Consider the following 26,976-nt stretch of genomic DNA (forward strand, 5'->3'; position numbering starts at 1 on the left):
CCTGTGACTGGAAGGTCATGCGTTCAAATCCTAGGCCGAGTCATGCCAAAGACTCTAAAAATGGGACTCCCCGCTTGACACTCAGCGTTAAGGGGTTGGATCGGGGGCTAAACCACCAAATGGTTCTGGATCGTGGCTGTTTCTGCAGCTCACCGCTCCCCCAGGGGATGGGTCAAATGCAGAGAACAAATTTCACACACCTAGGTGTGTGACAGTTAATGGTACTTTAACTTTATAGAAATAAATTTTGATTTGATTTAATTTGATTTGTAAAAAAATTCTCCCACAGCTACTTCAATAGTGACATCCTATCTTTTTTTACTTCAAGGTAATACAAAACGTTCCTTTTTGTCGTGTTCCACCTTTATTTGTGCTGTCGTTTGTGTTTTCCCATTAATATTTCTGACGTTCAGCATATACAATGAAGATCTATAGATGTCAAATCCCGAGGCCCTCTGTAAGATGTCTGTTTTCCATCAACCTTAGAACCGTTGAAACATTTTTAATTGATTTTCTTCTGGGAAGCAGAAGCATCAAAGCAGTTTTAAGACTTTTCTGAGCCATAAACTATTCAAACAACAGTGTAAATAAATCGAACAGGCATTTTCTGTTTCTTATCATTTCTGTCTTTTCCTTATTAAAATTAAAAAACATGTTTTTTTAATTTCACAGCAAAGAAGGAATTAAGAGGCTATAATATGTTTGAAGCAAAGTATTCTCAATCTAACCAGAATTAGTTTAAGCTTTAATTCCAGTAGTGATGTAAAATACAAACTTAACACTTGGTTGAGTGTGAATTCCCTTCTTCTTGGTTAATTTCTCAGGATTTCCTGTGGTGGCTTTCTTTTTATTGGCCTATTGGCCTAATCGGCATCATCCATATAGACCTTCAACAAGATGTTGGCAAACAGATTTTGTTGTTGTCTGGATCAATGTTAGATAATCAGACGGTGGTTCAAGACAAATCATGTGTTAGTTTTCTTCCACCATGTTCTCCATTTCTTATCCCAATTAAAGGAGGTTTTTCTGCTTGACGTTGGAAGGTTTACGAGAGACAGTGGACAATGTCAATTGTGTCTTGTCGAGGCTGGATCAGGCACACAAGCTTATTTTTGTCCTGTTGTGAAGCTGGGATGAACATTGCCTGTGATGTGGATGAAGTCCTCTGGTCCGACTCGCACAGAAACCAGATGGGGAAGTGCCACCACTGTGAACCTGGTCTTACGGTAAAAATAAAAAAAGAAATCCTGAATACTATTTTACTCTGACTTTTGTTTTGTTTTGTTTTGTTTTTTTTTTTTTTGGGGGGGGGGGGGGGTGAGGTGTCACTATTCTTTCTAAATCATTTTGTGGCCAGTGTTTTGTTGTGTTTGCTAGGTGGTCATTACTTTTGACGACAGAGTCTTTATTTTGACCTCAGTATGAGCTTTTGACCTCGAGAGTATTTTGTATATTTAGCCTATATTATGAAAAATTTGGGTAAAATGGTTTAGTGCTTCAGAAAACGTGTTTCAGCAAATGGGAAAAACTGTAATTTAAAATATAGAATTTATGAAATAAATACTGCCCAGAAGTCTCTGAGGTGTTCCTTTAAAATACTCTATAAGCTTCACAACACAAGCATGTCTATTTATCTTATTGTATTTTAGTCTCTGGTATTGTTATTTTCTCCAAACATGGTCATCCTTAGTTCCAAATTGAGGGCTCCATAAATCAAACTGAAGGGTAAACTCCCTGAGATACAAAAAAAATGATTTACGCTTTAATATCCATTAAAGTGTAAATATATGAACCCTCTTGACAAGTAAATTAATTAGCTATTTTTGCCTGGTGTTCATGAGTTCAAACGAAACCAAAAAGACCAGCAGACTCAACACAAGAACACAAGAACACTAACACAACTCATTGATTTTTTTTTCTGTTCCGGTGAATATATTAGAGCTGAGACACACAAAACACCCAAAAACTAGTGTCAAGGACAAGAGAAAGAACCTCAATTTATCATCGTCGCGTCAGCTGCCTTTTCTAAACTTAAAGGATCCATTTAGTTCAAACAGATGCTGTAATAAAGTCCACAAATATCATTCAGGGTTCAGAGCAGTTGGACCTGGCGGTACAAAGTGCTTTTGCGCACATTACCCAAGTGCAAGTAACAGGATACAGGGGGACCCGCAGCTCTCTGAATGACTGTTTCATTAGCGTGGGGTTTAAAACATATTATTTGAACAACAGCTGAGGAGGGGGGATTTCTCCGGCATGACATCAGAAACACTGGCAGTAATGAAGAAAAACAAACAGTGCCCAAAGATTTCTTCAAAGTTTTCAAATAGAAATGTTGGGTCACACTTTCTTTCAGGTCACTGTCCTAAGATTTTGTGACGTGTAGTCGAAAAGCAAAGCTGATAAATTACATTTTTAAAGGGAAGAAACTTTTTATCATATAATTTTTCCAACTAATTTGATTAGGATAAAAAAAACGATCAGAATTGATCAATTTTATACCTTTTTTTTTGGGGCCCATTTTAAAGAATTTGTCATTCTTGAATTTTTTATGAGTAACGATAAAAAATAAAAAATGTAAAAATTACAAGTATTGGTAGTTTGGCAGTTAATCCATAGCTGAAGGAATCTGTGAAGCCCTCCTCCCTCCCAAAATCAAACTTTTTTTGCTGAGCAACTTTACGCATACTTCAGCAGGCAAAACATGCATTGGGTTTTCCCCGGCATTTTGGTGAAACTGTGACTGGGTGGTGCAGCACTACAGTGCCCCAGCACCATTTAGCAAACCCTGTTGAGTTACCTTAGAGAAATTAAGTCTGCTGTGCTGCTTATTTGAAGCTGCAAAGAAAAAGAGCAGAGCACCACAGGGGAGTTCTCTCCAAGTATAAATATCTTTATTAAGGTTCTCTAGTAAGCTTTGCAGAGAAAGATGTGGCTAATAATACATTTGGCAGATAAAGAGCAAGGAGAAAAGGAGAGGAGTGACTTTGCAGTCAGTTCCAAATCTGAGCCAATGACACAGCAATTTTTCTGCTCGAGTCAGTCAGGTTTACGCTTTAAACAAAAAAAGGCCCGTCATCAAACCATTTGGAAGACGTCCAGGGAGGCATTCAGCAAAAATCAGAGAGAAAAAGGAACACTGCTGCAGACTCACAACTGCACAACCCAACTAAGCTTGCATGTTAACATTGGTAACCATATGAAACCAGAGATTCACAGAATGTAGAAGGATGGAGGTAAATCCTTCAAAATAATGACTATAGACTGTAGTCTATGACTATAGACTATAAATAAATCTTGACTATAGTGTAAAAACTATGGTTTTGAACTCCAAAGAGTTTCTGTGAAGCCTATTCATTAAAATGCAGAAATAGTTGCAGAGTTGTTGCATTAAATTGCTTAGGTGTGCTTAAAGTCCAACTCCAATCATGTTTTGGTCTGCCACATCCACCCAATGCGAGTTTTGGGATTTTGCACTCAATGTGTCACTACGCACATTTTTACGACCATTTTTGGGCTCTACGTATTAAACGTTTGGCCATCGAACGTATTGAACGTTAAAAGTTAAAACAGGTTGAACTTTGACCAATCAGGGACTCAGATTTGGTAGTGACGTATGGATGCCACCCCTTTAAATTCACCGACGTGCCAACCATTGGAAAATTATGAAGGAGAAATTAATAATTGTGGTTTATGTCTAGTCGGAGTTACACTACACCAATTCTTTCTTGGAATGGAGCTGTGAAAGAAAAAGCCTGCACGGATAATGGAAGATTCCCGAGATTTGCACCACATCGACATCTTGCACCAGCCTCTTCTAACCGAAGGTGGCGGCAAAAGTCCAGTGCGAACACCAAATGCAAAACACACTAAAAACACGTTCTTGAACAAGCATTGCATGTGTTTATGAGTTTAGTTGCTACTTCCTGGTTTAAATTAAATCTTTAGAATTACTTTTGATGTATTCGGGTCCTTCCTGCTCCTGGGTTTTTCTCCATCACCTAACCGTAACCAGTCAAACATGGCATGCCAGTTCTTGGAGCAGACACCTTCTGACCATTAGTAGAACTCATGAACTGAAGGTGCTGCCTATCAGACAATTGCAACAACTATGTTCCAGAGACATACAACAAGAGTAAAAGTCATCAGACGCTGTTTGGGATTGGTCAAGAAGCTTTTTATAGAAACAACCAACATTGATCTCAGCTGCTCATCTCACAAATGGAAATTCCTTATCAATGGAGCATCAAGAAGAATTGATACAGAATCCTTTTCCAACACTCAAATGTGCTCTTTTTTGTGCTAAGTTAAATGTATGTTGTTTTCATTTTCTAAGAAACAATAAAATAAAAAGTAAATTTGTTTTAAACTTTTATTTTTGAAAGTTTTTCTTTGCTGAAGAGCATCCTCAGCACCACATCATATGAGAACTAGCTGAGTTAATGTAAGAAGCTGAGCACAGTCTCATTAACGGAGCCCATTCTCCATTGATTCATGTTGCACTCTGTCAATAACCCAGTAGTTTTGTCTATTCAGGTATCTGTTGCCTTGGTTTGCAGAGCCATGTGCTTATGCAGCAAATCAAGAGCCTGTCTCATTAATTTGCTATTCAGTGTGGACATAGGAATACACAAGACTTTCCTTTTCTTCAAATCCTCTGATTTTCTCCTCACTTCTTTGATTTACACAGTGAGATGTAAAGTTTCCTTAATTATAAAGCTATGCTTCGTATCTCATCAGTAGGGGATTGCAGCTGCTAATGCATCACTGCTGATGTTGTTTTTCTGCCGCAAGCTTTAGGTGGATTCACTTTACATCAGTCAGTTTTCTTCCTGGTTGCCAAGATGGGTCTGAGGTTTCCTGGCAGCACGAAGATCCTCGGGGGCTTCAGAGCTTGCTTGGAATTCCCCAGAGTGTTCCTTTACAAACATGTCCCTGCAGAACAGGATGCAACCATGGATGTAAAGAGGTAGGGATCCCTGTATTGCTTTTAACTTAAAATGATTTCATCAAAATTATGCAAAATAATAAGGTGCAAGTGAAATGCTCACTCAATACACCTCTCCAAAATATTGTAGGAGATGTTTGTAAAGACAATTTAGATTTTTTTTTATTCCCCGAAGTAGATAATATATATTCCCCTTACATACAATCATGACTGGTCAAAGTTCCCACACTGCAGTGCAAAGGTTATACTTTTATGTTGCGGGTGTATTAGTTACAGTAAAAAGCCCAACTATTTGCTTGTGTAAACTTTCTGGACAAACAACTAAGGAAGTGTCAGACAGGATTGGCATTTGCTCTGCTGGGACTGTTTTTACACCTTCTATCTAAATAAGGCTGCAGGCTGCCAGGACATATGACCACTTTCCCGATTTGGGCTCTGGACACAGTATCCATCCATCCATCCCATGATTGCTCAACGCCAATGAAAGTCAAACGCGTACACACTCATGCGCACCCCTCCTTTCGCACAGGTCTCCAATGTGAGAAAGTCCGGGGTCAAGCCAGCCCAGGTGTTTGGAGGAAGAGGGAAAACATAGGTTAGAGCCTTTTCATAATAAAATGGCGAGGTGAATGAGAAGGGACTGTGAAAGTCAAGATGCCTCTGCAGGTCGCTGAAAAACCAAGGATTGGTTATTGGTTATGTTATTCAGAAGCTACGTTTTTATTCGAGCACAAATTCTGGTAAAGAGCACTTTTAGAAGAAATTATTGAGTTATTTTACATAATTAAATGTGTTCTTACAGTAACAATGTCAACTGTTTTCTCTAAACTCTGAAACATTTTTTACACTTATGTCCTTTTTTTAAATAACACTTTCAAAGTAAATGTTTCTCTAAGTTTCCCTCTTTCCTCCACTATTCCTTCTTTTCTGTCTATTTTCCACTTAAATTAATTTCTTTTCTTATTTGAAGTAACGTAACATGCAATTTTAAGCAGTATGAGATCCCAGTAAATGTGTTCTTGGATGTAGAATGGCCAGTGGCCTAACTGACACTTTTTGGAATATTTCACCCGTATTTTGGAACTGAAACATCAGAATTCGCTCATAGAGAAAGGCAACTGATGTCGTAAAGAAAATGTATGTCAAAATTGTTTTTCTGATTATTTCTTTACTCAAATCGTTGCGCATCAGCTCTGCTGGGTTAGATCCGGTAGCAGTGAGACAGACACAAGAGGCTGATATGGAGGTAGCGGAGATGAAGATGTTGAGGTTCTCCTTAGGAGTGACCAGGTTAGACAGGATAAGGAACGAGTACATCAGAGGGACGGCTCATGTTGCCTGTGTCAGCGACAAAGTCAGAGAAGCCAGACTGAGATGGTTTGGACATGTTCAGAGGAGGGATAGTGGATATATTGGTAGAAGGATGTTGGAGATGGAGCTGCCTGGAAGGAGGGCAAGAGTTTTTGTTTTTCTCGTCTGAGTTGGAGTCTGGCACAAAACTGTACGGCTGGTTAGCTCCAATTTTGTTCTCTATTTTGTTGCACCGCTATTGTTAGTTTGGGGAGATGTGAGTGGCTGTGAGCTAGCAGGGTAGCATGTAAACAGATAGATGATGGGAAGTAGGGGCAGGGTCACTCTGTGCCAATAGTCCCTCCGACACAAGGTGAATTTCTCTGTGTCCTAGATTACTACACTTTTTGGATTAAAAAAATGCATAATCACAATTAAACAACCACTGTGAGCGCTTCAACAATAGATCAAAAGATGACTGGAGTGAGTCTTTAAGGAGAACTAAGAGTTCATCGGATTCAGGGATTCATCTCTTGTTGTTTAATTTTGAAAGGCTCAACAGGAAACTCCTCCTCTTAATTTTCTAGTGCGGTTCTGACGCTGGTGTGAAGGTGCAGCCCTCCCCCCCTCCTCCCCCCGTGACTCCTGTCAGGACTGGTGCTGCTGCTGCTGCGCTCCTGGAGGAATCCTCTCCTCCTCCCATCGTCTCTCTTTTGGTGTGGAGGGGGTGTGTATGCAGCGGTGAAGTCACAGTGATGTCATTTTAGGATGTGAAAGTCGAGGGCAAGGTGAGCTGATTTTGCAGTGAGTGCTGTCCCTCCCCGCCCCCCCTTCACTGCCAGCGTTGCCTGCGCAGAGGCGCGGAGCGGCGAAAGATGGTCATCGCCACCAGCTCCAATCCAAGCTCCGACGCGCTCTGCTCCTTCGCTGCTCAGATCTCCGGCTATGGAGCCCTGATCTGCACTGATCCCCAAACCAGCTTTTGCCACCACCATGCCAAAGGACGGAAAATAGGAAGAGTTGCGTTTTCAGGGCAGGTAACTTTGACCACGTGCCCCAAAGTTCAAGTGAATGGCCGTTGCGCCAAGGTGCCACAGCAGTATCATGCGCGGCGGGGTCAGGACGCACCGGACGCTGTCAGCACTGGTTGTACTGTGGACATTTCTGTGGGGAATCGTTTCTCCTTATCCGGTTCCGAGCAGGACTAACGCAACTTTGTTGGAAAAGAAGTGGGAGACCCTCTTATCCCGCTCCTACCTGGGCATAAACGGGGGCAAATCGGAATTAAGCTGGGAGAGTGACTATTTGCAAGGCATCAAAAGAGTGCGGAGATTATACTGCAACGTGGGCATCGGGTTTCACCTGCAGGTGCTTCCGGATGGCAGGATAAGCGGTGTGCACAGTGAAAACCCATACAGTGAGTTTGCATCCATGAGAGAGTGGGGCTCTGTGTGCGCATGCCTGCATGTGTGAAAGTTCGAGCCATAAGCGATGTCGGCATGTTTGAAAGTTTCCAAAAGCAAAATCTGCTCTCAGCCTTGCATCCGTGCAGCGCGAAGAATTCTCCCAAGCCAAAAACACGACACGAATGCCTGACGCGGACTTATTTTTACCCCCTGCAGCAGAGCGCACACTCTGCGCACCCTCCCAACTTCACTCCCAAACGTCTGTCACATACAAACCAGTGATTTCTGATTGAGCATCATCCAAGTCGCAATGCACCTGCAAGGTTACATCCATTACTGCTGCAGAGGCCAGGTTTTCTACTCGTGTGTCCTTGCCTCCCTAACGCCGTTTCCCCTCCAGGTCTGATTGAGGTCTCCACGGTGGACCGAGGAGTGATCAGCCTGTTCGGAGTGAGGAGTCAGCTGTTTGTCGCAATGAACAGCAGGGGAAGGTTATACGGAACGGTACGTGGGTGCGCAACCCCGTGTGTCACACATCCTGCTCGAGTTCACAGAGCTGCTGCATGATCCACCGGTTTATGAGCGCTGTTGTGTTATTAATACACAGTGATGATATGTTTGGCGGCAGCACTTTGGAGAAACAGTCTTCTGCTGTGTCATAATCCAAGCAAATACCCACATTTGCACAACAGCTTTTCACTTACATGATCAATAATGTCATTGCATGGACTCCCATCATTCATTTTGCTCATGTTCACGTGCTTTTTGGTGCTAAATTCATAAACCAATGAGAGGACAGCCTAAAGTAGGTCAGCTCTGACTTATAGTGTTTGATGCCAAATAAAAGGCAGACTCTTTGTGAAACCTATTTTCTCATCATAATTTTTCTTTAAACCCTTCACCTTATTTGATTAGAATCATGCTTGATCATTACAATTATTTGTTTACTGCAAATAATTCTGAATTTGGCCAAACAACGTTTTAAAAATAGAAGTTTTCAGTCGAATGCATTCTTTTGAACCTCTGCCTTTAATTATTGGCACATTATGGTGATGGATTATGGCCATTGAAAGGTTATCGCAAATGTTTGGTCAACAAGTGAGGTCAGCTGACACCCTGAATAACCACATTTTTAAACAATAATTGATTATTTTCCTCTGGTGAAGGCATGTTTCTAAACAGCAACACGAGGATCGATTGGGCTGAAGTAGTGAAAGCATGAATCATCACTTTTTTGGTCACGGCCTGGTCACCAGAGCACAGACATGTGTCCCAGAGGGAGGTTTTGAGATGTGCAGGAGACAATTGCTGAATCGTCTTTGATTTTTGTGAAAAGTGAGGATAATTTTGGATGAAAATGTATGGATTTAATATAGTGTTATTACCACAGGAAATTTGCAACGCAAACAGACATAAAGGCAGTGAAACACATTAATAATGCCCCTTTATGATGTGTCATTAATTTTTCAAGGACTCTTGTGCTTTTATTTCGATAAAATTGTCTATTAACATAAAAACCCATTCCAATAATCTTTAATTTATTTTCAAATTGTTCCCAGTGGTTTTTAATTGTGCCTTTTTTAGCCAAAATCCAATAACCGGTTTGGTTTTCTTGGACATAGATTCTGCAGAGCGGCACGAGTTAATTAAATATTCACCTCTGAGTTGTAGGCGCAGAGCGGCCGCGCCACCACTTCCCCACATTCATCTGTTTACTGCTTTCCTGCTAGCTTACAGCCCCTCATACCCCCATCCTAACAGTAGCTGTGCCACAAAACTGGTGAGCAATATTGGAGCTATCCAGCTGTCCAGTTCTTAACCAGATTCGAACTCAGATGGGGAAAACAAAGACGTACATGGATAGATTTGTCTAGAAGTGGAAGCATCAGAATGGTGCAGAGCAGGGAGCTTTTGGCCCGCCCAGCATATTTTTACAAATATGATCTTTTTCAAACAGCATTTTTTCATCTGCTCCTGATTCACAACGATTTGAATAAACACATACTAAGAAATGAAACTTTGAGCTTAACTTTCTTTATATACGTCCTCCACGTTATAAACACTGTTTTTTATCTGAGTGAGTCTTTAATATAAATACTTGTATTTCTCTCATAAAGAATAATAGAGGTTAGTATCTCTTCACAATCAATTATCTCATTTGCTTAAACATGCCTCCTACTCCCCAGTTCCTCGAGAGCAAACCATTTAATCAGACTGTTTTCCAAAGCAAAGGTCGCAGGGGTATTTATTGAAGTCTTCCTCCTGCCTTGATAAGTACTGGCCTCATCTTTCCCCCTTTTTGCCCCCCTAACTTCTCTAGAAAGTCTTCAGGGACGAGTGCAAGTTCAAGGAGATGTTGCTGCCCAACAACTACAACGCCTACGAGTCTTTTGTTTACAAGGGCTTCTACATCGCCCTCAGCAAGCATGGCCGCGCAAAGAGAGGCAACAAGGTGACCACCACCATGACTGTCACTCATTTCCTCCCGCGGTTATGAGACTGACTGACAATAATCCATCGATTTGCACATATGGATGCTCTTCCAGCTACTTTAGCAATTTATAGTAATACTATACACACATATGGACTGCAAAAGGAAATATTTATTCTGGTATAGCTCACTATATATGTATATTTGGATAGCTGTCTTTGTTTATGTATGCCACACTGTGCTGCTGATTGTTTTTCTGGACAGGGAGAGTTGAAGCCTCTGCCTGCCTCACTTTGACTTGGTGCTTGCTGTAACTAAAATACACGTCAACTTCGGTCGCTGAAACGGATGATGAGCTATATTCAGAACTTTTAAGGGTGAAACAAATACTTTTTATTACCTCAAAGAAACACTAGATTAAGGGATGCATGGAGTTCTGCTCAAATATCTGCTAATGTTTAATGTTTTTTGAAGACTACACGCTTTTGTGCTTGATTGTCAGTGTCCTGCAGTGGGGGAAACTTAAATGCACTACCTTTGCTGCACGATTTAAAGGTGCCTTGATGTTCCCACTGGTGAACCCCTTAAGCTTGCATGTAAGAGACACCCAGAGAAGTCAGAAATAGGGCTGACACTCCAGAGGGGGGCCTCAAAGGAGGGAGGGGGGTCTATCTCTGGTTTATTTTCTTTACTGTAATTAGATCGATTAAAGAATGAAAAAACCTGTGGTTGAGACCAGAGAACGGTCAGCCATAGAAACTGGCAGGAGGCCATGAGTCTGACAGCGTGACATATCCAGCGAACAAACAGGGTTTAATACTTATCTATCCCCAGCATGGAGAAAGGTTTTGATGGCTTTGCTTCTGCACAAGCACCAGCTGAGCGGATAATCGTTCCTGCACAATGACAGAGCCACAAAAGGTTTGTGGGTTGCTATTTATTTATTCTTTTTGAAGATGCAAAGCACCCCGCCGTCTGCTACAAAGATCAAAACGGTTAAACGCAGTAGCACATTTAAAAGATCAGAAGATTTTTGGGTTCTGCATAGTGGATCGGTAAGGATTGTACATAAAGGCTTGCCACAGTTTGTCATTGGGTCGCTGCATGAGCTGGAGGATTGAGGGAGCCCTGGGCCTGTCTGTCTGCTCTGCAGCAGCACTGCAGTGGCAGTGAAGTAGTGGAAGCTGAAGGCAAACAAGTTTAAAAGCAACTACAGATGAGCCACTGGTTTACCTCCAAAGACTAAAGGACGGGGCATTTAGTAGACTACATGGACAGCATTAAACTTTCGTGCTTTGCATATACATTTCTGTTCACTCAACCTTGAATTTATTTGTTGAAGCTGGTCAGCCGTCCACAAAGCTGAGCTGTCAGTGTGTACAAATATCTTTTTGCATATTGTTAAAATGTTTTCCTTGCCTCATTCTTTAAATTCCCAAGAGTCCGCTAGAGTGCATCAACCCATAGTTTCTGCAGCTGCTAACTTAAAAAAGACGCACGGCTCAGTATATCATCAGCCTCTGTCCGTTCCTGTGCAAGAAGCTCGACTATTTAAATCCAGGGAAGACGTATGTCTTTGTTGTTTTTTTCGAACCCTCTGCAGGAATGCGGGTCTGCCAGGGTGACAAGCATCTTTTTACATACCTGAACTCCACCGTCTGTTTTCTACCTCTGGTAGCCTGTAATCCCCCCACCACAACCTTCAATGCCACAACTCACCCAATCCAGACAGGGACCTTGGGATTCTAGATTCCTCCTCTCATTTCAAACATTTTTAGTTGAAGGTTATTGACTAGCTCCTCCGAAACCTGTTATGAGGAACAGAAATTTCAAAATCACAACAGCATCTTCCTCATACATGGATCTCTCTCTCTCTCTCTCTCTCTCTCTCTCTCTCTCTCTCTCTCTCTCTCTCTCTCTCTCTCTCTCTCTCTCTCTCTCTCTCTCTCTCTCTCTCTCTCTCTCTCTCTCTCTCTCTCTCTCTCTCTCTCTCTCTCTCTCTCTCTCTCTCTATAAATATATACTAGTACATATACTAAGGCTAAATGTGGAGAAAAAGGAAATTTAAAGTGTATGTTGAAGGTTTTCTGAACACAATGTGCATCTTTGGCGAGCTCAGCTGAGAAAAAAAGATGAAGCATCTTCAGCTTTTGATGGTTGACTCAAAAATACGGATGCCTAAAAGAGAAAAAGGTTGTGTCTAAACCCAAACCCCTTTCAGCTTTGACCAAAAACAAAATGCATCTGCTGAGTCATTAGTTTTTCCCCACATCATTTTAATCATTAAAAATGTCAAGGTGAGGAAATATTTCTTTCAATGTCAACCTATTTTCATGTCCAAATGGTATGAGGTATGAAAATAAGATAATGTTAGGCGTTGGGAACTCTGTTCGTCTCCTCTGTTCTCATATACCTCACCCTCTGCCTTAGTTTGGTTTGCTGATGACTGTAAATGAAGAAGAAGAAACTCGCTTAAGTTATTTGTTTCTGAAAAAAAGACAATGCTGAGTAAAATTTTCCTTTTATTTTTGTACGTATGTGCTGTGCACAGCAGTCTACTGTATTCCTAATTATAATAAAAGTTTTGTTGTTTTTTTTTTTATCCCGCTGCTGTTGTGTTTTTTTTTTAAATCAAACACTATCATAGCAGTTACTTCAAAAGACAAGATCATATTTTTAGGCATCATTATTTTTAATATAGTGTTATTACCACAGGAAATTTGCAACGCAAACAGACATAAAGGCAGTGAAACACATTAATAATGCCCCTTTATGATGTGTCATTAATTTCTCAAGGACTCTTGTGCTTTTATTTCGATAAAATTGTCTATTAACATAAAAACCCATTCCAATAATCTTTGATTTATCTTCAAATTGTTCCCAGTGGTTTTTAATTGTGCCTTTTTTAGCCAAAATCCCAAAAACCGGTTTGGTTTTCTTGGACATAGATTCTGCAGAGCGGCACGAATTAATTAAATATTCACCTCTGAGTTGTAGGCGCAGAGCGGCCGCGCCACCACTTCCCCACATTCATCTGTTTACTGCTTTCCTGCTAGCTTACAGCCCCTCATACCCCCATCCTAACAGTAGCTGTGCCACAAAACTGGTGAGCAATATTGGAGCTATCCAGCTGTCCAGTTCTTAACCAGATTCGAACTCAGATGGGGAAAACAAAGACGTACATGGATAGATTTGTCTAGAAGTGGAAGCATCAGAATGGTGCAGAGCAGGGAGCCTTTGGCCCGCCCAGCATATTTTTACAAATATGATCTTTTTCAAACAGCATTTTTTCATCTGCTCCTGATTCACAACGATTTGAATAAACACATACTAAGAAATGAAACTTTGAGCTTAACTTTCTTTATATACGTCCTCCACGTTATAAACACTGTTTTTATCTGAGTGGGTCTTTAATATAAATACTTGTATTTCCCTCATAAAGAATAATAGAGGTTAGTATCTCTTCACAATCAATTATCTCATTTGCTTAAACATGCCTCCTACTCCTCAGTTCCTCAGAGCACACCATTTAATCAGACTGTTTCTGTTGTGTTGTTTTTTTTTAAAATCAAACACTATCATAGCAGTTACTTCAAAAGACAAGATCATATTTTTAGGCATCATTATTTTTTAGCTCATTACACAATTTAAAGAGTAAACACTTTCCACTATAGCCGTGTATTTGTCACCTTTTAAAAATAATTTATCGATACATGCACAAACGAACACACAAAACTGTAATCTGCATGTAATATGTTAGAAGTTCCAAGAAACTGATAAAAAAAATGACTTTTCTTTAGCCTGTAATAGGAAAACTCAGGCATGATTTTTAGTATTTTTTAGCTTTGTGTCAATTTCTGGATTTCAAAAAAAGACAGTTTTAAAAAATGAACTTCAGATGGATGGATGGATGCTTGACTAATAATATATTTGAATACATAAAAAGCGCATTATTCAGTAACTAAAAACAGGAAATTAAAATTAGGTTTTTGCTCGATAAAAGTGCATTTGTTGTTCAAAAAAAAGCAGGATACTTAATTAATGAGGTTCGTTACTGTTTTTCACTTTGTGTTAAATTGCGGATTTCAAAAACGACAATTTAAAAAAAACTTGCAAAAAGATTTTCTTGCGATTTCCCCCTCTTGTTTTAAACACTTGCATACAGCACACAGCATTTTTTAAAATCCAGAATACTAAAGGAGGCAAACATCATATTTGGAGGCTAAAGGTAACGTTGCACTAAGTTGAAGAATGCTGTGTGAGGAAGTGTCTCCATCTGCTGGTGAAACGGTGGATCTCTTCGGTTTGCAGGTGCATAAATTTATCAAACTGAACCAAATTTATGAATGGAAAAGTTATTAAAAACCGAGATTTAACTACTAAATCCAAATATAAACATATGCAAATTAGTCAACCCTGCAGTTTGAATTATATTTAAATTATATTGACCCGATTGACATAAAAACACAGTTTGAGTTTAGTATAAGCTATTAAATATTCATATTTCTGTCATCTTTTTACTTTAGCCAAATATGTTTTTCCTTCCCAAACTAAAACCAGAACCAGAAAATGAACAGTTTAAGGTGGCTGACTCAAGAAGTGAGCCCAAAAATAGGAGTCGTGTTGTCTGACCAACAACATTGGGACACAAACAGAGGTGGAAGTGGCCCTTCCGCTGCAGCAACCCGCACATCGGCTTTGGGGGCGAGTTGCTTTTTTTTTTTTAACCCAAAGGATGTGAGCAGGAGTGGCACTCAGGGCCTTTAAATACGAACTGTCACCAAACTTCGGCACAACGGGCACCCAACAGCTCGCATGGGACAGGTGATGAGGGACACTACCATGCTGGCGCTCGTACTCGCCGTTCTACAGGGGTTTTCTGTCCGGCAAGTAACCCCAGATCCATCCCCGCTCGTTAGCTCCAACTGGGGAAACCCGAGGAGATTCATTCACCTGCAGACATCCACGGATGTCTGCAACTTCTACTTGGAGATCAGATCAGATGGAACCGTGCGCAAAGCTGCGAGCAGAACATCATACAGTGAGATGGGCTTTTATTCTAGTATCTTCTTAAATGCTGTGCACTGGTCTTCATTTGGATTTATCTGGAATAACTTGGCGCTAAATCTTTTTTATTCAATCTTTCCAGGTGTGATTTTACTTAAGTCTGAAACGAGGGATCGAGTCGCCATCCTTGGAGTCAAGAGTAACCGTTACCTGTGTATGGATCTGGAGGGTAATCCATTCAGCTCGGTGAGCATACAGTTCATCCTTTTCATTTTATTAGTCAATGCCGACTAAATCTTGATCTTTGATCGTCTTTTCTTTTATTATTATTTAACTCCATGAAGTTTTACGCACCCCCTCACACAATTCTTCTCAACAGGGCCTGTAGACTTAAAAGATTGATCCAAAATAGGTATTATTGATCATCCGAGCAGCTTCTTCAGAACATGTCTGAACTGTTAAACCGTGCGTGAAAACGCACTATTTTTACGCACAAACGCAGCATCGGGTCCTTTAAAAAATCCGGTTTAATTGTCTGACTACCTGCTTTCTGCCTTAAAGTAGTTAATATAACGATTTGGTCGGATCTCTGCCACATTTGCAGAGTTTATGAACTTAAAAATCACAAAAAGTCTGTTTGTTTAAAATACCCGACGCAAAAAAAAACATGAAAAATGTTTTGAATGCACCAAATAAGACGAATACAAACAATTTAAATAACTTTACATTTTTGTTTAAAGTTTTTTTTTTTTAACCAAAAACAGTTTTTCCATGCGTAAAATTCTTTTCATGAATGGAAAATGTACTATAGATAAACATGAATTTATTTTTTAATTCGAATGCACTGAATCCAATGAAATTCCTCTCCGTTCCCCCCTTTTTTAGCCTATTTGCCTCAGAGAGGAGTGCCTCTTCAATCACAAACTCCTGGAAAACAACCGAGACGTGTACTACTCCACTCGGACCAGCATCTTGTTCAACCTGGAGGGGTCCAAACAGGTGTACATCGCAGGTCAGAACGTGCCGCAGACCTCCCTGTTCCTACCCAAGAAGAACACGGTGCCGCTGGAGCGCCTCATCCCGCACAGGGAGAAGAGGAAACGGATCGTGGATCCCTCGGACCCGCACGGAGTCTACCACAGACCGGCGGAGGAGGGCTCCGACTCTCGGGCTGTGGCGGAGCAGGACGACGCCGACGTGGAGGTGGAGACAGAGATGGAGATGGAGGTCGGTGATGACGGACGCAACTTATCCCGGGAGAGACCGCTGGTTCCGTTCAATGACGACCCCTGGAACGTGAATTCGTTCAGACAGTCCAGCCCCCGAGGCACCGGAACAATGGGCTAAGCCGGTGAAACATTCAAATATAAAGCAAGCTTTATTTTGAAAAACTGGCATGAGAGTAACACTTCTGTTGCTTTGCTTTCACACTGACTTTGCATAGTTTAGTTAGTGCTAAATCTTTCTGCAGTGTGTTTTTACACTGAATGAACATTTTTAGACTTGACTTGATACCTTTTGCACAATTCTTGAAAACTCTTATTTCCAAAAACTTAATTCCTTTTTACAGAGCCCTGGACAGGACTTTACAAAAAAAAAAGACAAAGAAAAAATTTGCATTTCTTCTGGCCCCCATTAGTATTTTGTAAGCATATGTTAGTTTTTTTTTGGCCACAAATTAGTATTTAGGGGTTTCAAATGAGAAATAAAGATACTAAAATACTATTTTGTGTGCCCAAATTACTTATTTGTGCACAGAAATTAGCATTTTGTGCAAGGAAATTAGTATCTGTGGGTGCAAATTAGTGGTAGGAATGGAAGATACTTAAAATGCTTATTTGTGCCCATAAATGTACACACAAAATGCCAATATGAGTCCTCAAAATGCTAATAAAATGATACTTTTGTCATGTCCAGGGCTCCTTACCTTCCCATCTTCTTCTAGTTTCCACAACTTCCTAAGAATTTCTGCTCTTTAAATGTCAAGATGGTTAAGATACATTTATTTTCCCCCCACAAATTTAGCTGATATCCTCTGCAACTCAACCCATATTTTTATGAATTTGTGTTATATCCTGTTTATTTACATTGTTCAAATGTTTTATACAATCTTAGGAACCCATATTCATGTCGTCTAATGACAAACCAAATTTAGTCTACCTCTGGAGGACTGAAGGGTTTGACCGCTGAACTGAAACCAGCAGGCATGAACAAATATGAGACTATTAAAAAATGCAATAGGATTAGCCTTCATTTTAGCCTTCTTTAAGTATTTCAGCAGTTTGCTTTATTAATTATGAAGAAAGTCGTCTTATAACAACATCTGAATTTTCCCACCAGTAGGATGGAACTCATAACTTGAAAGAAAAGGACAAACAGGGTCAAAAAATAAATGTTAATTTTGTAGGTGACTGAGTTGTTCTCATCAACAGCAAACACACAGCAGTCCCTAAAAGTATTTATTTATTGAAATATTTTCCTTTCACTGTTTATTTATAGTATTTATGGTAATGTTGGAGTTGTACATACAGAAAAAAAAGATTTGCTTTGAATGTATGAGCTGGAATTTAATTTAGAAAGAGTTTTGCTTGAATTTGGGACCAAATAAAGTTTAAAAAAGTCATTTGTTTTGGATTTTCTTGTGTTTTTTATGCTTCAAACAATCTTTATCTTCATCGTTCATAATAACTGAAGATACTACATGTAGGAGCTAAAATGTTTTGGCTGTTTTTGTCGCTCTTGTCCACCTTTTTCTCATTGTAAATCAAGCTTATTACATCATACAAAGAAAACTTTTTTCTCCCACTGCTATTTTTTATAGAAATGCAAAACAAAAAGCATAGACTGCAATATCTTTTGGTGATAGAAGCGCATCAGATGCAAAAATAAACCCATTGGCTTTTAAGGAGGCTTAGAGGTCCATCCATTTTCCTAACCTGCTGTATTCCTTTTAGGGATTTAGGTGTTTTTAATGTTCTTGTGGCATTTTTCTTATGATGGAGTTCACATATAAGGCAAATTAGACTGAAAAATCCATTTCTGGGTACCTCTTTACTCAAATTGTAGGGAATCAGGAGCAGATTAAAAGATATAAATAAAAAATGGAGCTTTTTGTGAGCGGGCCACAATCTTCCTGTGCCGCTCCATTCCGATGCATCCACTTTAGAAGGCGACGAGATACATGTACGTCTTTGTCCCCCCTGCAAATCAGAAGGGAATTTCTAATGAACTACTGCCGCTCTGCAGAAACTATGTCCTAGAAAACAACACCGTATTCTAGATTTTGGCTAAAAACAGGATCATCACAGTTGAAAAAACCCAGCTTTTTGAGCTCTCTTTTGAGCAGACGCAGAAGAAGCAGTAGCGGCAAGTGAGCAGAATGAGGGTGCTGTTGGTTTGTCTGCTTGTTGGAACTGTTACCTGCGTTCCTCAAGGAGGTGGAGCTTATCAGCCCAGAGGGTATCCTCCATTCTCTGGACAACTTCAGTCTGAGCCAGTCTATGAAAGGCCTTCCGGACAGTCGGGTATAGTGGCACTCCGGGATGTTTTACCAGTGGAACCTACACTACAGGAGGCAGTGGAAGTCCTCCCATGTGCTACTCTGCTTCATATCCTGAACAAGATTTAAAAAGGCATTCAAGATTTTGAATGCCTTTTAAAAAGATCAAAAGATGATTGGAGCGGGACGTTAAACAGGAAAGTCGCTTCTACACCACAGTTAAGTGACAAACATACACAGATGACTGTTTTTATTTCCATTTTTAATCAATGAAAGCTGGATGCCCTCTTGGATTTGTTTAAATATTTGATTCTTGTACAACATATAGCAAGAACCTTTAAGAGCATAATTGTGAATCTCGTAGTGAAGACAGGCAGAAGCAATGAAAGAAAAAAACTGTCTTTGCTCTAAGCAACGGTCAGTTTACAAAAAACATGAAACAGATTTCTCTGTTTGATAAAGTAAACAAACGTTTGTGAATCTGCAACAGGTCCACACAGATCTGATGCTCTAATGTGCAATCTGCATCTTTACTCTTCAATAAATGCAAAACCTTTACATAAAAACTCATTTTCAGTACTTTGTATGATATTGCACAAGATGTGCACATCAGTGCATCAAGCACTGAGATGCTTCCTTCAAGATAAATATTCGCCCTAAACACAGTCCTCACTGTAAAAGTGGAACCTGTCACAGTACAGCACAAAGCTCAATCATTAAATCACTGCAAAACATGATTATCAAGCAGACGTGCTTTACTTGATGTGTTTTTGCGCCTGAGGCTCAAATGTATTTTCTTTTTGAAATGTGCTTATCGTCAGCTGCACACGTCCACACATCAAACTCTGATTTATTGGGCAACTGTGAGGTTTTCTAGGTGCTCTTTTCTGTTGGTGAAAACGCAGAGGGCGTCGGTGAGTGCCAGCCCGGACTCGGAGCGGCTGACGGTGAAAATGAAGCGGCTGATGCCCGTGTTGGGGCACGGGCAGAAAAGCTGCGACACCTTCAGCCCTGCAGGTAAGCTGCACTTTAAGTCCTCCACAAGGTGCCTGGTGGCCACTCGGATGTAAGCACCGTGACTCACCGCCAGGACGTGGATGGCGACTCCCTGCAGGCCGTCATTTGCTCCATTGTTAGCAGAGGGGCATAACGGTGTGGCTGATGTTGCCGCTGGACCGGTGTCTGGGTCAGACGGGTTGTGATCCTCAAGCATCTGCTTGAAAAGGACTTTGAGGAATTTTTTGAATCTTTGTTTCACCTGAAAGAAAGAAAACAGCGAAACTGAGAGATTAGAGGATCAGATGAGCACAAAGACTCTGTTTCTTGCATATTTACCTTTTGCATCCTGATGAGTGTAAATGTATTTTTCTAAATTTGTAATCTTTTTATTTGTTTTCTGCACTCTTCAAATCTTTTGTATTTTTTATCAAGTTATTCCAGAACTTCAGGACATTCCTCTTTGGATTCCTCTTTGTAACTTTTGCAGCATTTTTATGGATATGGATGTATTTTGAAATGTTTAAAAATATTTTGGTTTTTATTTCAATTCAAACATTTTAGTTTTTTTCCTAATTATGCTGGTTGGAACCTGATCGGTGCAGAAACAATTATCGTTTTACATTATGGAGAATTGATCCTGGGAGCTTCATTGTAAATTTATTTTTATGCATTTTTTAAGCTAATTTTGCCTTTAACAAGGCAGTCTATTGAGAAGCTATTATAGGTGTAAATTTGTTTTTAGTTTTATTTTAGTTTTATTCAGACTTTTTGAAATACTGTAAGAAAACATCCTCCTAAAGAAAGTGTGAGGATTTCAAAAAGAATTAAAAAGAATATTACGATCTGAACTAGTTATTTAATTTACCAAACTAAAACGAACAACTCACTGATAATATTTAAGTAAAAATGTTTTTTTTTAATGAAAAAAAAACACCTTCCTGTTTTTTAGTGGTTCAATGGTGCATAAGTCCACCAATATCAAAGAAAATATTGTGCGGTTTGAGTTTTTTATTTTGTTTTTATGTTTTTCGTAAACTTATGACTTAAAATCTCGTATTTTAAGAGTTATTACTTTCTTTCTCGTACATTTACGACTTAATAGTCGTAATTAAAAACATTTTCTTTCTTTTAAACTGGCCCTAAAACTCCGTCGTGATAATCGTTTATTTCTTTGCTTATTATTTTGTTTTAGGTTTGTAGAGGTTACGGAGGACAAAAAAGATTTCCCATCAGTACCAAAGGTAACCACTAGATGGCAGCATTTTACACCAAATCCCTTCGTTCTTGGAGACAAGGGAGGCTTTTTTTTTTTTTACCTATAACAGTTTAAATTTAAGATTTTGTGTCTATTTTTTCCATACTGTATAACACACTGAACATTAAGTCACACAAAAATACAAAGTCTGATTCAGTAAGAGTTTCTTACTGTAAAAAATTACAAAAATATTTTTGTAACTTGAATGCAATTTTAACACACAAATGCAGGCAACATTTCATGATCCCACACAGATGATCTTTCCACTTGAGCACATAAGGCAGCATCACAGGCCCGAAACTTCTGTGTCCCTCCTCATTGTGTCCACCTGGAGGCAGCGTTTGCATTTTTTGTCAGAGTTCCTGTCAGCATCCGTGACAGTGGGCACAGGAATGTGTCCACCTCCTGCTCTGTGGAACACCTGTCGTGTCCGAATCACAACACTGACACCCCACCTCCACCATGAAGTCTGTGTGTGTCACCGCTGCATCTCACATGTCACTGTTCACTCCAAACACACAAAATGTCTCAAAATATTGAGACAGTTTTCACACGACTTGCCCCGTGTTGCTTGTTGCACAAGATCTGCTCTGAATTTGCACCAGAAATCGGGTCCACGACACACACAAAAAATCATAATCTATTTATTTTTATGTTGTTGTTCAACTTTTGGCACATCCCTTCAGCCCTCGCCACAGCTGTTTATTTTGATAAATTGTATTTTTTATTTTGTATCCATTAATTCATTCATTTTTTAAAGTATTTATTTATTTTATTCATTACCTTTTTTATTTATTAGGTATTTTTACTAATTTTCTTTTTGTTAATTCATTCATTTTCTATTAACTTTGTGTTTAATAATTGTAATATATATTTTTCAATAATTCTTTTGCATACATTTTATTACTTTTACTATATATTCTTTCATTTTGTTATTTTTTTTATATTCATTCATTTGTGCATTTCTTCAGTCATTTATTATTTAACTATTTGTTGATTTATTCATTCATCGTAGGTTTTAGACAAACACAAGTAAAACTACATCGGCTGAATAGTTTGAATGCCTTCTTGAATTGGTCATGTGATCTGGATGCTCTGGAGCGCCGTTCAACTCCTATAAGGTCAAACTCAAATGGAAATTCTAGTGGAAATTCTTATCTGACACACCTGCTCTAAAGTCTCTCCTCCTGGGGGCGTGTAGTCCCGACACGACTGACCAGCAGCGTTAGCCATGTTCTTTAGATCCTCCTTGTGGCGTCCTTCAGCAACACCAAATCCCTGGAGAAACAGGAGAGACGGAGGTGCGACTTCATAATGCAGTCTGGCCCGTGATGACATCACAGCAGGAGAAACCATTAAAAATATATATATATATATATTCAAATATTTGCACTGAGGGAAGAACACGGGAATTTTTTAAACACACACCACCAAGTTTAGTCTACAACTACAACCTAAGTTTCATTGACCTTTGACCTTGGGAAGAGGCCATCGTCGCTGTTAATTAAAAAAGAAAAGATCAAAGTCGCCTTTGGAGCATCTACAAATGTAAACTCGTATGGTTTTCGACTTATCCCCCCAAATGACTCCTCTAGCAACATTTGGAAGCTGCTTGGGAAACAGCGTTGGTTTTAAATTTTGGAGATTTTGAATTGTGTTAGCTAAGGTGGCGTTTCGCTGTTGCTTTCACAGTTTTCACTAGAATATTGTGAAAATACCTTAAGCTGAGCGAAACGACATAACATACAATATGACTATATTAGGAAAGTGGGCGTGATTAACGAAAAATCTCAGTTCCTAAGGAAATCCAAATATTTAATTTTGTCAATTCTTCTAAAAATTACATAGACTCTTATAAATAAAATGGTTGCTACGAAGTGTTTTTGAATTTTTCCCCTGCAGCTCTGACCAGGTCGGCACTTAGCAGGCATTCAGCCAGTGAGGGCGGGGTCAGGTAGCACATGCGACAACATTTTTAAAAGTACTTAAAAAAAAAAAACTACTGCTGTGTCTGACATAATAACATAAAGCACAGAAGACATCTTACCCTTTCTCTGAGCAACGGCTCCAGAGTCAGCTCCATGTCGGGACACTGAGTGCTGCTTCTTAGGATAATTTCAGCTGTCTGGAATAGGGAAAAATGATTGGGAAATGACTGACTCCATGAGTACAAGCAGCAAAAACCTTCCATGGAGCAGGATCAGAAACATTAATATAAACATCTGCATCAGAGAGTCAAAAACCACAGAGCCGTGAACACAGCGTCATTTACCTCATGCATCCTGTTTTTCTAATTTTCTCTCACAAGCAGGTGACACTTTAACTGAGTCACAAAGCTATTTGGTCATAATGGAAAGTGAGTTACGCACATGTCTAAACTGATTTCCCATAATTGACACTTATCTATCTTTAATCAAAAGCATAAGATACAGAAAGAAATGTGTCAGTTAGTACTTTCTTCCCATGTTTTTAAAACCTTAATTCAACTGATATACACACAATAATAACAAGGACAATAAACAAAAGGCACTACATTATGCAATGTCACTATGGTTTTTATTTTCATACAGAGCTCCATTCTTTCTTTTTTGCTGTCTGGAAGTTGTGTTAAAAATATGTGATTTTTGAACATACATTTTCTTGATTTTTTTAAGGCAAAAATACAAAAAAAAAAAAACTTTAATAAATTATTGAAAATACGTTATTTCAAGAGCATATTAATTGCAAACCCATCTTCCTGTTCAGGTCACGGGGACGCTGGAGCGTTCCCGCCTACTATTGGATGAAAGTGGAGTACGTCCTGGATGGTTCACTAGCAACATCACAATCACCAGATAACTTGTGAAGCATGGTTTTGAAAAGAAGAGGAGAACATTCATTTTCCACACAGAAAGGACCCAGATGGGACTCGAACCAGGGCCTTCCCACTGTGAGGCAATAGGGCTAACCACAACTCACCGAGCAGCCAAAAATGAACATAATGTAATGTGTTTTTTGTCAGTGTATGGTGGAAATACAGGCTGCATTATTTAATAATTAAAAACACAAATTTTTCTGTCTTACCTGTACTGCCCGCTGTAAGTTACTGACAAACACTTTACTGTAAGCCATGTCTTTAAGATACTGTCCCGCTGCTTCTGCCTGCAGCACGCCCGTCTCTGACAGAGGGGTGTCCACACCTTGACCTAAAAAAAAAAGGATTGTGATTTCAGTCGAAGCAGAATATGACCTCAATAATCTCTCATTTGGATAACAAATAAACATTCTCCGGTAAAATTTACTTTGCAACAAAAATCTGTATTTTGTTTAACTTGAAATGTATTTCAACTGACAAGTACGGAAACAGTATAGCCTTTTAAAACGGTCCCGTTTGCATCACATCAATGCAGTCATTTACTCTGTATTTAATGTACAGTTCCCTTGGGAAATTATTATAAAAGAAATTTAAAATAAATAGTTCTTCTCAGCAGCATAAATAAAGGAAAAAAAATCTGAAAAAAAATAGTATTTCTTCTTTTTGTCTAAAAATAAAGGCTACAAAAATGGCCTTTTTGTCACCTACATGGTCTTTCCTTTATTTTATGTTCCAAGAAAAAATAATTTACTGATGTAGACTTTGTTATGCTACAAAAATTGCTACTTCATCGTCTTGTTTGAGCTTTGATACTTGATAAAACTGCTCTCCTCATATTTACCAACATTAAATTAATCAAATTTTATTACAATAATAAACAAAATTGAGAAAATTCAGTTGCTGCTTTGCAAATTATCTATTGGTAATCAAAATAGTGAATTTAATAAGTAAGAGTAGGGAGCAGCTGGAGGAACATTCAGAGGGGTGGAGGTTTGCTTTAGAAGGGGATGAAGGACAACTGCAACAAGACAGAGAATCTGTGTGTAAATGTGAGGAACTACAGTGGAACGGTGAGCTTACAGGAAGCAGGTGGGAAGAAGGTGGAGAACTTTAAGTTCTTAGCGTGGAAAAGAGGCTAAGAAGTGGCTTCAAGACGGTTGGAATGGGAGGATTAATTTTTCAGGAGTGGCAAAAGAGAGTCACAAAAAGGGAAAGAAAGATGCAGAAAACTGTGGTGAGAGAAGCCATGTTGTTGTTTTACAGACAGGAGGCAGAGAGAAATAAAATAAATTGCTCCATCTCCTTTCCAGCATTAGAACCCATTTATATGAACACACACGAACAGCGTAACAACATGAACCTCACTTCTCTTGATAGCTCTCTCAGTGTTGGTGAAGGAGTCAACACACAAGATTTCGCACTTACAATGAATCTTAGTGGCTATAGGCGGGGCTAACCCCCAGGTCGCCACTGTATTCACTTTGCACCGCGGCGGAAATAATGTCAGCCGTTAGTTTCCTCAGAGACGCTATTAGGTGACGGACAGTAAGAATGTCAACATATGGCTGATGCAGGAGCGAGGCCAGAGATGAGGACACCCCCCCCCCCCCCCCCCCATCTCTTTACGCTCTCCTGTGTGGAAACACTTTGGCTTTGTTGTCAGCATCCATGAAGAGCCCTATGAAATTCTGAATCGAAAACGAATTGAGATTTTAGCGTATCGGTACACCCCTAGTAGCTGGTGTGAGTAAGAGCATTAGATGGAGGCAGAAGAGTTGCCACAACTAAAAGCACAAATGAAAAGGTTTTAAAAAGTTTCTGTCAATAAGTTATTTTTATAAATAAATACATGATTACTTCTGTATACATTGATTTTTGTTTTTTCTATTGTTGCAGAAACTACTGTGTAGACAGGTGGACTTAGAGTCCCTCTCCAGTTTTCATGAAAAACTTGCCTATAGGTTGTGGATGGGACTGTTGGCGTGGAGTAATCCAACCCCCTTCCCATCATCCCTTAGTTTTCATGCTATTCTGCTATCTTACAGCCCCTCACACCCCTCAACCTAACATTACTAGAGCGGAGCAAGGAGTTTGTAGCCCGCCCAGCCTGTTTTCTACGTCACAAATACGTTTTTGTTTTTTTAACAGCATTTTCACAACGATTTCATAAGGAAATTATCTTTACATGTCTCATAATCAGAAAAATGACTCAAGACCATGTTTTAAAAAAACGATTTTCATCGGAGTGGGTCTTTAAAAATAATTTGGAGAGGTTTTTATTTTTTCATGAAAAAAGATGAGTGAGTTTTACCTTGTAGTAGTTTGTCTCTGTTGTACTGTGTCTCTCCACTGCAGGCAACACATGACAAAAAAAACGTAAAACAAGCAAGTTGTTAGAAAAAGCAAACAGTAGCAGCTGTTTTAAAAAGTTACTAGTACAACTTGTCTGCGTGCGTGGATAGCTAATAGCTTAACAGACTGGCTGAGACACTGAGTGCGTCTTTAAAACGCCGCTACGCACAAACAAGACGCAATTTTTATTGAAAGAATAATAATGTTGTCGGTGTATGAAATCAATCAAGATATAAACAAACACATACTGTCGTATTAGCGTTAAACTGAAGGTCAGCATCGTTGGTTGGAGCTACTTCCGGGGTGAGTCGTTTGAGTAATGTGACGTAACGCCTGCGTCACAGACTGACTGCAATCCAATGCGGGATTTTGTTGAAAAATAAACTTCTTTGACTCTAGTATCACTACAAAGAAAAAGTTTACTTTTACAAATGTAGAAAAACAGAAATAATTTCTACATTTATTGGTTTCATAAAATATTCATATCAATGTTATAGAGGTTTTAATTCATTTACTCACTCAAAGCTAATAAGGTTTGCATATTTATTATTATTTACTTTTTTCCAGTTCCCCTCCTTAACATATTTGTAAGTTATTTTTTTTTGTTTTTCCGTTTGTGTTTTAAATAGTTGTCATTTAAATGTCACAGAGCACTTGTGTCTTTTGTCTGTAACTCTGTTTTCAATAAAGTTTTTTTAAAAAGAAGTTCTGTAGTTTTTATGGACTCTTTATTTTAAGAATTAAAAAAAAAACTTCCTTAGAAAAATAAATAAAAATAACCATTAGTCACTGAACTGTACCAGACCAAGTTCCTCCTCTTTTAAACCTTTAAATTTTAACCCTTTATTCTTTGTTTTCCTTTTTTCTGTAAAATCGAGTTTCCCCTAAAAGTCTGTTTTGATTAATTCAGAGGCCATCAGAATAATCTCCAGCTC

The 26,976-nt window shown here is 39.2% G+C and overlaps 3 protein-coding genes across 6 annotated transcripts; 2 read left to right on the plus strand and 1 right to left on the minus strand.

Moving 5' to 3' along the window:
* The first annotated feature begins 6,880 nt into the window (after nucleotides 1-6,880).
* LOC101161850 (fibroblast growth factor 6) lies at nucleotides 6,881-12,677 on the plus strand. The gene is made up of 3 exons (XM_023952193.1): nucleotides 6,881-7,655; nucleotides 8,045-8,148; nucleotides 9,965-12,677. The coding sequence occupies exons 1-3, from the start codon at nucleotides 7,310-7,312 to the stop codon at nucleotides 10,139-10,141; spliced, it is 627 nt and encodes a 208-aa protein (XP_023807961.1). The 5' UTR covers nucleotides 6,881-7,309; the 3' UTR covers nucleotides 10,142-12,677.
* Nucleotides 12,678-13,306: 629 nt separating this feature from the next.
* fgf23 (fibroblast growth factor 23) lies at nucleotides 13,307-17,704 on the plus strand. 2 transcript variants are annotated; one of them, XM_020714269.1, is made up of 3 exons: nucleotides 13,307-15,116; nucleotides 15,225-15,328; nucleotides 15,968-17,704. In XM_020714269.1, exons 1-3 carry the CDS (start codon nucleotides 14,891-14,893, stop codon nucleotides 16,427-16,429), a joined length of 792 nt encoding a protein of 263 aa, XP_020569928.1. In that variant the 5' UTR covers nucleotides 13,307-14,890; the 3' UTR covers nucleotides 16,430-17,704. The 2 variants fall into 2 exon arrangements, with proteins under 2 accessions (XP_020569928.1, XP_020569927.1); XM_020714268.1 differs by having other exon boundaries at nucleotides 13,307-15,328.
* Nucleotides 17,528-26,392, minus strand: LOC101175449 (fructose-2,6-bisphosphatase TIGAR B). Of its 3 annotated transcripts, XM_011491203.3 has the most exons (7): nucleotides 26,290-26,392; nucleotides 26,001-26,038; nucleotides 23,899-24,020; nucleotides 22,883-22,960; nucleotides 22,003-22,113; nucleotides 19,666-19,839; nucleotides 17,528-18,282 (listed from the first exon to the last, which is right to left on the minus strand). In XM_011491203.3, the coding sequence occupies exons 1-7, from the start codon at nucleotides 26,319-26,321 to the stop codon at nucleotides 17,956-17,958; spliced, it is 882 nt and encodes a 293-aa protein (XP_011489505.2). In that variant the 5' UTR covers nucleotides 26,322-26,392; the 3' UTR covers nucleotides 17,528-17,955. The 3 variants fall into 3 exon arrangements, with proteins under 3 accessions (XP_011489505.2, XP_020569929.1, XP_004083129.2); XM_020714270.2 differs by lacking the exon at nucleotides 26,001-26,038 and having other exon boundaries at nucleotides 26,290-26,380; XM_004083081.4 differs by lacking the exon at nucleotides 17,528-18,282 and having other exon boundaries at nucleotides 18,817-19,839; nucleotides 26,290-26,383.
* Nucleotides 26,393-26,976: the final 584 nt, after the last annotated feature.

The sequence above is a fragment of the Oryzias latipes genome, chromosome 23 (assembly GCF_002234675.1).
Source record: "Oryzias latipes chromosome 23, ASM223467v1".
Classification (NCBI taxonomy): Eukaryota; Metazoa; Chordata; class Actinopteri; order Beloniformes; family Adrianichthyidae; genus Oryzias; species Oryzias latipes.

What these genes read in the sequence shown, in the direction of transcription:
- LOC101161850 (XM_023952193.1), top strand. Translation starts at nt 7,310, where the DNA reads ATGGCCGTTGCGCCAAGGTGCCACAGCAGTATCATGCGCGGCGGGGTC. An exon ending in GCACAGTGAAAACCCATACA is followed by an intron (nt 7,656 to 8,044) that starts GTGAGTTTGCAT and finishes TTTCCCCTCCAG; the next exon opens with GTCTGATTGAGGTCTCCACG. An exon ending in GGGGAAGGTTATACGGAACG is followed by an intron (nt 8,149 to 9,964) that starts GTACGTGGGTGC and finishes TAACTTCTCTAG; the next exon opens with AAAGTCTTCAGGGACGAGTG.
- fgf23 (XM_020714268.1), top strand. Translation starts at nt 14,891, where the DNA reads ATGGGACAGGTGATGAGGGACACTACCATGCTGGCGCTCGTACTCGCC. An exon ending in AGGGTAATCCATTCAGCTCG is followed by an intron (nt 15,329 to 15,967) that starts GTGAGCATACAG and finishes CCCCTTTTTTAG; the next exon opens with CCTATTTGCCTCAGAGAGGA.
- LOC101175449 (XM_011491203.3), bottom strand. Translation starts at nt 26,321, where the DNA reads ATGCTGACCTTCAGTTTAACGCTAATACGACA. An exon ending in AGTTTAACGCTAATACGACA is followed by an intron (nt 26,039 to 26,289) that starts GTATGTGTTTGT and finishes TGTTGCCTGCAG; the next exon opens with TGGAGAGACACAGTACAACA. An exon ending in AGCCGTTGCTCAGAGAAAGG is followed by an intron (nt 22,114 to 22,882) that starts GTAAGATGTCTT and finishes CTGTTTCTCCAG; the next exon opens with GGATTTGGTGTTGCTGAAGG.